At 39.6% G+C, this 12,512-nt stretch overlaps 1 protein-coding gene across 2 annotated transcripts in view; it reads right to left on the reverse strand.

Annotated features, from left to right (window-relative positions):
* ATG10 (autophagy related 10) overlaps nt 1-12,512 on the reverse strand; it is a 90,044-nt gene that overhangs the window by 17,095 nt on the left and 60,437 nt on the right. For both annotated transcript variants that reach the window (XM_055698600.1, XM_055698599.1), the window contains exon 5: nt 11,290-11,387. In XM_055698600.1, the coding sequence (XP_055554575.1) occupies nt 11,290-11,387 (98 nt within the window). The remainder of the gene's footprint in view (nt 1-11,289; nt 11,388-12,512) is intronic.

Consider the following 12,512-nt stretch of genomic DNA (forward strand, 5'->3'; position numbering starts at 1 on the left):
AACGATCCAACAAGCTGTGGAAGTATGGGAAAGATATTGGAGACAGATTTCCTACCCTGATTAAAAAATGGTAAGTTAAGAAAAAAAATCCATACTGGCATTTGACGAATGTGCCCCAAAAGGGTTTGTTTTATAAACCCAGGAAATCCTGGACAAAAAGATATTGGGAAGAGAGATTTTGTAAGACTTCTGAGTTTGAAATAGTGTAACCAGCAAACAGGAAGCCATATATTCCTGTCTTCTCTCTTTACTGTTTATCAAGAAGGTAGTATGACTGATAGCTGTAACAGTCGGAAGACAGACAATTACCACAAGGTAATGTGGAAAGCAAATTTCTGCTGCAGCAGAGCAGAACACTTATTTAACAGTATCAGATATAAGGAGGCAATGGCATGTCTGCAGAACTGTGACTCAACCCTCATTTTGAGTTCAGGCCAAGGGAAGACTTCCTTTGCTCGTCCTCTTTCCCTGCAGCAGCCGATGTCTGTGCTCCCCTCCTCCAGTCAAAGCACCTTGTATTACCTGTCATTTGAAATAACGTTTGTTGGACCAAGTACTTTGAATCACTACCGAAACTGAATACCCAATGTTCTAACAAAGACATTGTAGGACTGTCAATATTCATGGTGATTCCTCTAATGACAGATTCAATATAAAGCTATAAACTTTCTACTGCCTAAAAGTCGGTTCTGCCACAAGTTTCCCCAATGTACTTACGGTTCTCTGTACGCAGCACGGCTGGTGGAGTCAGAGGTTAGAACAGGGATTAGCAAACCACCAGAACAACAAATGCTGGTATGAAAAAGGCGGGCAACAGAAAATGTCAAAAGGACACTGAAATGGTCGTTCAGAGTTTAAAAGACTCTGATCACATCAGTGTCTCAGTCAACACATGACTGAAACACCAAGCTTTCTCCTGAGAGCACAGAAGAGCTGCAGCTTATGGGAGCTTGAACCCACCATTCCTACAGGAGCCACAGTGCCCATTCTGCACTGGGATTTTGGGTGGTTGTTCTTCAACCAGGCTGCTGTGCAGTTAGAAACACAATACACCAACAGAGGCGCCAAAAAGGGACTCCAGTTGACTTCCAGCCGGTTTTGAGATCCTTGGAGATTGTATACAGCTTCATATACAAGTCTGACTACATGGAGTAATTTCACCTCCTTGGAAGAATTCACTTCCTTTTTTTTTTGAACCCCAGACTGCCTTAAAAACTTAAGTGACTGACTGGATTGCCCCAACAGCCCATCTAGCAATACATCCTGACTCCATCCGCGGCAGTTGGAAAAGCCATTTTGGGAGAATACAAGTCTGGCCTCTTTCTGTGGTCAACTGCCCCTGTACTGCTCCAGCACGTCTGCATTACTAAGGATGACGGAGGACACATTCCTTCCTGGTAATTCTGCATCTACTGTGGTCCATCCACAAGTGGTCTCATGAATTTGTCTAAATGCTTCTGAACTGCTGATACCATCTACTTCCAAAACCTGAGTGCACAGGTGCTTAAGTACAAACTGCTTTCTGTTAACACGGATACCTAACTCACATTTATATAGCACCTAGAATACTTTTTTTTATTAATTACAAAAAAAACCAACAACCAACCCCACCTGCCAAAAGCCCTTGCTGCAGAAAACAAAAAGGGAACGTGTTACAAAATTATCAATGCTTTGTGACCATACCAACTGCCTTTCAAATGGAGCTAAATGCATCACATACGATATCCACTTCTTTCATACTGTGCAGTCAATGTTGTTGTGTATTTTATAATTTTTCACAAAAACATTCAATAAGGGGTATTCAGTTACAATTCAGTAACCAGCTTCATTCCAGTAGTGAATTGTTAGAGGTTGTAGCAGGGGAAAGACAGAAGAGCAACCCACCGCAGCATACAAGGGGAAATGCCAGACCAGGGAGGGAACATGCTATTACAACTTATTCCACAAAATTTCTGCCGGGAAGCTCTGTGAGAGCAAAGTCACTGCTAGATAAATGCAGTGTGTAGCACTGAAAAGTTTTTCTACAGAAATAGAAAAAAAATCAAGATAATCAATACTATTAGATTGCAATTTGTTCTATTAATTACGTATCTGTCTGGAAAATAGCTTCATCTCTTCATTTCAGAATAGCTGATCAACTCAAGTAACAACAGTACCAGTGCTTGGAACAAGTCTACCCTGAATTGTGCCCCAGAAACTGGCACACAGATTCTCCTACTGCTTTTTCTCTCTACATGTAAATTATCCATTACACCTCTGTATTTACTCTACATCATTTATTACCAGTCCACTATTTGATCTTTTCCTCCTACGAAATTGGTCAGACTAAGTTTATGTCCATAAAGCCTTACTGGGAAAAGCATGATTAAACTGTAGGGCAGCTACACAATATTAATTAATGCTTAGTTTTAACATAAACCTACTCGCTAGCTTGTACAATACTACTGCTTGGTTTAAACCACAGAAGTTCAATACACGACAGAAAATTTTATTTGGAAATAAGTATTTACCCAGCCTTCCCATTCTTAAGATTTTTTTCTGTGAAACAGCTTTCTAATCAATACTGGTAAGACTCCCTTTCCTCAGGAAGTTGTACTAATAATTTTCCAAAAATATTAGCAGGGGTTCCATAGCAACTGTTGATATGACTCAAAATGATTTAAGAGCGATCTTAGCAACCTTCTGTTAAGATATACTGTATACAGTCTCCCCCACTTAGCAAAATCCCACAATATGGCAAGAAAGATTTGTATGTCTAAGAATAGCGACCTACACACATTTTTCAAGATGACTGAGCCATAATGATTTAAATCCTCCCTACCACAGTTTCAGCAAGATGTGCCTCTACAACACTACATCAATGTGTTCTGTTCAGAGTTTTGAATCCTTTTCCTTTTTTAAATCACATCATTAACATCCTTGACATTTTAGAAATAATGTTTATTGATTTTTCTGTTAACACTGCTATAAATTAAGTGATGTAATGGACAGGATTATTGAAGTACTATAAAGAATACATCTTCCAGATTCTTAACTACATATTGAAAAAGAGCAGACCCTGGATAAATATTGAAATAGTGCAGTTCTGTGCTGTTATTTGGGTAGTTTAGGTTTGGTTGACTACTTTGTATATGACAGAATGGACATGTAACAGAAATTATATTAAAGCTACCTCCTAAGTATCAAATGACAGAAAAGAAACACCCACCTCAGACAAAATTGAGAAATGAATGTTGAGGAAAAAACAAGACACAGAATTCCTTATCACTTACTACCCTGAAACTTAAGATCCAGTACACTGTGGGACAGAGTCGCTAACTCATCCCTTTTTGTAGCAGAAGTGCTATTAGCAAATGGAAACAGCTTTATTCATTGTAGATGAGGACTCCGAAAAGGGTTATACAGTCTGCACCTAAAGATGCATGAACAATGAAGAAGGAAACCAACAGAATCCCTTTCAGTCTTCACTTGGCTAGTATTGGTATCAACAGTCTATAGTTTTTTATTTTAAGGTGAGCCTTTAAGCAAAGACTTGAAGCGCTCTAGAGGATCTTTTAATAGACCACTGCATAGACAACAACGATCTGCCATATTTAAGCATTTATGCAAGGTTATAGAACTGCAGGAACACAACAAAGGACAAATAAACTTTGAAGGAAAGTGTATTTGCACAGATCACTATTCATAAGACTACTAGGTTTACCTTTTCTGCAGTGCCATGAAGGAGGCTCATGAAAAACAAGTTTTATGAGAAGACAGAGTGGCAGAATAACAAAATCAATGCAACCACAGAAATGCATCATTCTTAAGAATCCAGAAGGTTTTTTTCACCCTTCTGGAAGCAGAATTCCAGACTGGCAGAAGATCTGAGTTAATACAATGCAGAGGCTTTGCACTGTCCTCACAAACTGCTGCATTTACCGTCAGTATCAGAATGATCTGAATGTCTTCTTCTGAAGTGACAGCAAAGCACTGAACAAGCAAAACGCTGACTTATGGTTGGCAAATCCAGAACCAAGCCCTGCACACACACCTCTAAGTCACATTTTGATAGTAGAAGTAACTGCATCTGAACAGTTTTGGCTAAAAAGGGTAGGATGGGGAGGGATGTACAGAAACATATGCTCTGTAATTTCCACAATCTTTCCGAGCCCTGATTCACAGATTAGTTTTTTAGACTATTTCTGCAGGACCTTCAAGTCACCAAGCTTTCCTTCTTGTTTTATTGGGCAATTTTCCAACTGTTAAGCCTCCTGTAATAATGCAATTTGATTTCTATCCTCAGATGTTTGATTTTATATCCTATCATCACTAAGCATTGATTAAGCCTTAGCACATATACTTGGGTGGTGTTTATGACTTTGTTTTCTCAAGGGAAGGTCAGGCTTTAGGACATCACACTGTTAACATTTTTGGTTATACCTGGAACTGACTGTGGCCAGGTTTGTTCATCGGCTTTTAAAATTCTCATGCTAGTTTGCTTCCACACAGGCAAAAAATAACCAAGACATGGACTTGCACAAGCGACAAGAATAAAAAAATGGGCTTGGGCATATAAGTTCAAGGGCTTGTATCTAAAATTCTTAAAATTACTACTCAGCTTCACTGTAGTCTTAGAAATGCATGCTGCTTGGTGTTGTCTCTCCCCACAGAAAAAAAAAACAAAACACATTTATGTCACTGGGCATGTGCATAAACAATTACATCTTGAAACGGTGATCAGTTTATGGCCTATGCCCTGATATGGCTCCCAGAGTATGTCTATGACAACAATGCAGGTAGCCCATAGGCATTCATGCAGCATGCCTACCAAAGCAGATCTTGCACAAACGTATCAAAAAGAAAGATGAGAAGGCAGTTATTACCTCCCCTTTACTCCACAAGCAAGTAGAAAACTCACCTGAGACATAAGAGACCTAGATTCAAATTTTTTTTCTGCTTGATTTAGAGTAAATCTCTTGACTTCCTAGGAGAGCAGTTCACCACTGACCTACATGGTACTCTGAGGTGAGAATGCTTCACTTCTTCCTGCTGAAGTCATTCTACTATGTATACACTTCTATAAATACCCATCAGGGCAAAGAAAGGATGAAAAATTACTAGTGTCTTTATCCATTTTTTCACTGCAATAAATATTCTATAATTCTTAAACAAATTTCAGAAAGTGCCTGGTAAATAAACGGATCTCAGTCTACCTTTTAATAGGTAACTGTATACATCACCAGTCCAGCACCATTTCACGCTCTCTGCAGAAAACTTAACTGGATGTGGAGACTACATTATTCTCTTGGTCCTTGATGTAGGTACCTCATAGGTTTGGAGCACCTAGCCACACCAGGATGAAAATTAATGTACTACCAACACCTATCCCATACCCATTCTAACAAAAAAAGAGCTTCAGTCTTGAAGACTGTCATCTCAAAGCTTTTCACAGACAATGAGTTACCTTGCAGTGGAAAAAACGTAAATATGATTCACTAAGACAAGCTGAGCATCTCTGTTCAGTTTTGCTATTTACATTTTTAAACGGTTCAATCGTTATTTGAAAGTTTGGCCATTAGACATACATTAAAACTTTCAAAGCAGCTTTACTGCTGTGTGCAATAATACATACAGCTTACATGGAAGTGTGTATATAGTACGTGGTGAAGTTACTATGATCTTAAATCCTTGTGATTACCAGGCCATAATTTTGAAAAGCAGGTTTCTAAAATTTAAGAGGACAAAATCTGGTATTGTCAGGTACTTATGTCCTCTGTATTTGCAACTTCTACAGCAAGGACCTAATACTACATAGTTAGAAGACTGAAGTTCTGGCTATAACCACACAGTCACTTTCTGCTGCTTCACATCTCCCATTCACCCTGGGGGAGATTTCCAAAATGATAAAAAAGTAAAATGTAGCCTTTACAGCTTAACTAAACTTCAGTTACCTTTATTTTTTAAATTTCTAGTTGATAAATCATGCACTACCGTATGTTCACCTTTATAATCGGGAAGATCCCTCTCCCTTGTTTCATTTCTAGTCTCTACTCTCTGTTCCTTGTTTTTGAAACTTTTTCCAATTCTGGTGGTTTTTTCCTTTCAAATTGCCTCATCATTTAGCATTTGACCATGGCACTTTTGGACTGCTGCCGATTTAACTATGCCTCTGATATATTATACCTGGACACTGATGTGGTGGATCTGTTGTTGCATTACACAAAGGACCATTATGTTTGAGATGTTTTACCCAATGCCACTATACACTTACTGTACTGGATTTCTCTGCTGAATATCAGAGTACATGCAAGCAAATTACATGTGTCTCTTGCTGCCATCCATTACCACAATAACTTACTTTATTCTTTTGTCTAGGCTTTTCTTCCCATTTACTGCAACTTTCTTTTAGCTGGACACACTTGCCTGAGATTTTGGAGAATGTGTCTCGGTTTTGTTTTCCACTATTAGTTGAAATCTCCCCAGGAGCCCCAGTGTTATTTTTACCTTCACCCTATCTGCAAGCTCTCTCAACCTGACATCTGTTGTCTTCTCCTCCTGTCCTCTTCCAAACATCTGGATGTCTTACCAGCTCTTTACAGCTGATACTTAACTGGCTTAATAAGTACTTTTAAACAGCAATGCAGTCAGGAAAAACACCAGGGCTGGCAGCCAGAGGGGCCTGGAAGGTTACCCAGTATGGTGGTATGAGGGATGCAGGGCTGGGATTCCACCCTAAGTCAAGCTGAATGGGAAAATCCAACTGAGGAAAGCTGTATTTGTCTGCAGTTCAGGAAAGGTACACGGACTTGGAAGGGAGCTTCTTGTAAAGAATCCATTAATGCAAAAAAGTGAAGAGACATTCTTTTGTGTAGAACGTGTAGAGAGAATTAACTCATACAGGATACCCTTGAAAGCACCCACCAAGTAACAAGTAAACTGTTCAGGAGTTGGGCATGCAATGTCTGCAATTGCATTTCCAGCTCTTGGTAAAAAGAAGCTAAAATCACAATTGGCAACAGTTCTGAAATGCAACAGTAATCCATAAATACTCCTTAATTTTCCTGTCATTGCAGAATTAAGCTACTTCCAGCTCACACAGATCTTACCAGGTGTGCTCAATTGATGTCATTATAAGCCATCAGGAAACACCCACAGAGACCTGTAGCAACATTTAGAAGTTTTGTTAAACAGCTGTGTGTTATAATTGATTTGTATTATTTAAAACAGCCAAAGCAAGTTATCACTGGATGTAGAAAAGGGATGACTGAAGACTCTAGGGAGATTTAACTCACAAGAAAGCCAATCATAGGAACTTCATTTGAGCATTTTAAGATTATTACTAGAGGAAGTGCAATTAAATCATCACCATTTATCAATTATCATTATAAAATACTATGCAACCTTATCATGTTGATTTATTTATACGAAGGTAATGAGCTGACTTCTGCTTTTTGCAATAAAAACAATCTAGTCAGTAAAAGTATATGAAGATGCTTTCTCTGAAAATGAGCGTGACTTTCCACAATAATAATAAATAAATAAAAAAGTTCAAATTTTACCTAAAATTTGGGGGTTTTTTGGCAATGTAATAGCCAAAAAGCTATATTCTTTGCAGCTTAGGCAATGTGTCGGTTCTTGATCTCAGCTATATTTCACCATACAGACTATAAGCCAAAATATAGTTGTATCAAAACTGGGTACAGGCATGGCACCCACATTTCATAACATACATGGAATGTAGGTTCTAAATTATTAGTGTAAGATCCTGGATCTGGGAGAAAAAAAGGCAGTGTTACTTTCTTTTCCTAATCTGTCAATTATTGAATCAAAGTACAAAATCAGCACTAGTTAAAAGTTAAGGAACATTACACGTGAACAATGCTAAGCTCAATTTTTCTTCTCAGTGGTGGATTGCTTTAGAATTTAAAATTTGTATCTGTTTTGGAGCAAAATCTTAAGCCTTTTCTCTCTCTGCTGTTCACGTGTACTGAGAGTTCAAGCCTGACTTTGTGAGTTTGCCCAGTGACTTGCATTATACGATCTGTGTCCCTGCAGGCAAAGCCTAACCCACATAACAAAATGGGTCAGCAGAAAAACAGAAAGAGAAGAGAAAACTCAGTATTTCAGTTCAGAACCCTGATTCATTTGAGGGGAGAAAAGTACTCTTTTTCTTGTAGACCTAACCCTTGCTTTGATCTGAGGCTTGCAGGCTAGTGCTTACAGTATGAATTTATTGTCTTTCATAATTCCTTTGAGAATACTCTGATTTTTACCGCTGTTTTACAGTTGCACTGGCATATGCATCTCTCAGTTTACAAGGGGAAGTGTTTGTTGCACTAGCGGTTGCTGACACTGAAAACGCAACAGCGTTGACCCCGCTAATTGTACTGGCGCTCTTCTCTGCTCTGATACATCCAGAGATGCATGCTTCCACAAACAATACATTCCCTCTTATCACTTGACTGAATGACCATAAGCAAATGCACTCTCACTGCCTGCTGCCTTTCTGCTTTCACCTAAAATCAAAACTGTAGACCTCTTGAAGCCACTTTCCTGGAGGCCTTGTAGTCATGTGGGAAAGTACATTTGCAATCCAGGAATGCAGCTGGGGCCTTCGGACCAAGTTCAATACTGATGTAAAGCAGGCTAACTTCACTGAAGTCAGTGGAATTCAGTGTCCTTGAGCCACTGGTATAGGGTCTTCAGGGAGAAGGCGTACATACAAATGGCACAGGAAAAAAAGTAAACTAATTCCAAATCATGCAGTGCAGTTAGCACAGGATCTCAACTTATCTGGCTTCTGCTACCTGCCAGCAGTTCCAGTATTGTGCTATCAGCCTGAAGTATAGTCTATATTACTCTAGGATAAAGAGTTTAACTTAGCTTGTAATCTTATGTAATGGAAGTCACCTTAATATCACCCTCAAGGTAAAGAAGTTCTTCCTCATATTCAGGTGGAACTGCCTGGGCTGCAGTTTGTGCCCGTTGCCCCTTGTCCTGTCACTGGGCACCACTGAAAAGAGCCTGGCCCTGTCCTACTGACACTCGCTCTTAAGACATCTGTAGACATCGATGAGATCCCCTCTCGGTCTCCTCCAGGCTACACAGGCCCAGCTCTCTCAGCCTGTCCTCGTAAGGGAGATGCTCTGGCCCCTCATCAGCTTCGTAGCTTCTGCTGGACCCTCTCCAGCAGTTCCATGTCTCTGGTGAACTGGGCAGCCCAGCACTGGGCACACGCTCCAGATGCGGCCTCACCAGGGCGGAGCAGAGGGGGAGGGTCACCTCCCTCCACCTGCTGGCCCCGCTCCTCCTCGTGCCCCCCAGGATCCCCCTTGGCCACCTTGGCCACACGGGCACACTGCTGGCTCATGGGCAACTTGCTGTTGTTTCTTTACATCTCAGTTTGTGTTTGTCACTGGACTCATGTTGGCTGAACCACATCTGGAGAGGCGTCACGAAGACAACAGGTTCAGCACTCTACACATTTTATCAGCCATAAAACCTGTTTCTGCAAGTTTTTGAGTGTAAGTATCTCACACACATCTCTAGTTATTAGATGCAGGACAGTTTTACTTTACTGTTGCTTAAGAGGTAAAAATAATCTCTGCGTGGGAATGACCTGGTTTTCATTTTGGCTTCCACCACTCTGATTTTACACATTCCAAACATACTCTTTATGCTTTATTCTCAGTAGTATTGCATTATGATTTATTACCTATACAGAGCTGTAGGTTCTTGCAGGCTGCTGCAGACAAACAGAAAGAGATTGTGCTTTCTAGAGAGGAGCCTGAACATGGCTTCAGGCCACAGTATAATATGAGCATCGAGAAGGCACGCTACCTCTAGAGTGCACATAGCAGATTCTCCTGTACATTTTTGCAGGTGGGAATATAAACTACCCACAAGCCAGAACAGCTCACCTGGGAAATACCATAGGTGTCAGCCCTACGGGATACCTAGCATCTGACCACAGAGTTACTGGTCTAGGAATGTAAGAAGGTGGGAACTGTGAAGGCAAAGTTAATCGAATCCTCTGGCTCTCTATGCAGAAACATTCATGATTTAGCTGCAAATGTGGAACTTCAGCTACAAATTGTAAAATTTTACCGAAAAATCTGAACTACAATACTTTTCTTGCGCAGTTATCTGCTACCGTATTAAATTATTTTATTAAAACCTAACCTTCTCACCTTCATTCTGCAGCAGGCAAGTCAGGAAATCAGACAAGTCCAGCAGACATCAAAAAAACAATGCTTGTAAGGTTCTCAGGGAGCTATTATAACATAAATAACAGTTTGTGGCTGCAAAAACATGAGTGCTGCTTGCATTCCCATAATTGAGTACCATCTACAAATAGGCATCCTGTAATTAAATTGTATTAGTTGAATTAAGGAACCACCTGCAGAATTCAGTTGAGGTTACATCCCTGTTGTGCCATCTGCTATAGTAAGAGACCTGTGTGCCTGGAATCAGCTAAAATCAAAAAGTCAAGGAAGGAAAGGGGAGGAAGAAAGAACACATTAGTATCTTTGTCTGATGGTAACAAATTCGCACCCAAAGAGTCTCTGTTCTTTGTCCAAACTCGCACTGGAGGCCTGGAGCCGAGGGAAGAAACCAGAGCAACGAACTCAGCTTGAACCATATCTCACTGTTCCTTGAACGAGTATGACTGTTTTCAAGACAGCCATCACAAGTCTGGCAACTGTTGCTGAAACGATCTGGTGACTTAAAACCACTTTAAATAAAAGTGATTTGAATAGCTTTAACAGAAGGCAGTGATATCAGAGTTTACTAATCTGCTTCTTGTTCTAAAACATGGCATTCATTAACTACTGATTCTTCAAGACATTAGTCAGCAATAATTTATTATTTGACTGAGAGACCAATTTTCTCTCCTTCAAGCCCAGAGTTTGCAAGTCTATTTAAAATGGAAAATTACACAGTCTTTTTTGGTAATTTGATTAATAGACAATCCATGAAATGTCACACAAATATATTTTACTTAGATACATAAGTCTACTTTTGTATTTACTCAATTCCATGACTACTCAGAAATTGCCTGAAGTTTGCAGGACCAGCTTTGGAGAAGTATTTTAAATGAGAGATACTGTCATGTTAAGTCTTACATGATGAACCCCTACATATCCTTCAAAATTCAGGACTAAAACTACTGTTGGTAACTGGCTCAGCACAAACTCAGTTAAGACTTCTATGCATTTTATCTGTGTCCAGGGGGGGAAAAAGTCCATTGAGGATCCAGGCATATATTGCATTCATCAATTTTGTAAAGGACCAGTGGTTTCTCACCTGCTGTGTAATAGTGTCCCAGGGCCCCTCCAGCAGACGAGCCTGGTAGCATGCATGAACACTCTTCCATATTTCATCCAGAGTTAAAGGTCTTCCATCTGTGAGGGGGGGGAGAGGGAAACAACCACCCACAGGTTAAAGCTCTTAATCATGCTATATCTTTAATACAGAATAGCAAAAGTAAATCTGAAAATACAGATTATCTGGAAGCAGATGTAAAAAATAACAGCAAAATATGACTGACCTCTTTCTGCCCCTGTAACTCCAAAAACAGCATTGCTGAAACCCTGACTGAAGGTGCTGATAAAACTACCCCAAATTCCCTGTTCAGCTTTCTTCTCTGTCACCTGATAGTAACAACTTACTGCTCTGGTTGTAAGGTGTGAAGTTAAACTAATTTTGTGTAACAATGCTTGGACAAGACATATTTAAAACCACAAAACAGTATCGTGAACAGCTGTCTCATGTAAATACATGCAATTCACAGTGTGAGTGGAAAAAATCTAAGGAACAAAATTCTGCAGACAAAAGTTTACTGCGTTTTGGTAACCTACATGCCCATAGTTTTTTATTGAGTTGCATTTATATAGCTTTGGTGCACCAGGTTTTGGTTGCGAATTATGGTCAGAACTAAGCCATGATATTAGTGTCAAGCACTTCAGAAAATAAGCATGTCAATTTTTCCTGAATATTTGTTTTTGGCAAACGGCAACAGAATATTTTGATCTACTTTCAATAAGTAGCTTCATCTTGCATTTATTAGGTGTCAGAAACCATTATCCTGTGATAAAGTTTTATTCCACTGACATTTTCATGTCTGTTAAATGAACAAGATTTATTCACCCAATTAACATTTGAATGCCATGTTTAGATATAAGTTAAAACCAGCTGCCTACAGTCTCTGTTTTATCTTATTTTCAGCACATATTTATAAAAAAGCATCAAGTTCTGAACTTACATAAGCACCATATAGCAGAAGCATGTGGCAAATGAAGTATCCGAAGGGGTAAACAGCATATTAACTAGTTATACTATGCCATCCTCATGAATGTGAGACCTGGTAGACCATCATGCCCTCTGTCTAACGATGGCAGATACCACAGCTGTGCTGGAGATGGTCTAACAGCTACCAAGAAATTTGTTATGAGAGCGTAAGTTAACTTTAGAAGGATGTATTTATGCTCAGATCACTTGTGTGCAGGTAATCTTTGGCTGCAGTGACC

Source organism: Falco cherrug, chromosome Z, assembly GCF_023634085.1.
Source record: "Falco cherrug isolate bFalChe1 chromosome Z, bFalChe1.pri, whole genome shotgun sequence".
Classification (NCBI taxonomy): domain Eukaryota; kingdom Metazoa; phylum Chordata; class Aves; order Falconiformes; family Falconidae; genus Falco; species Falco cherrug.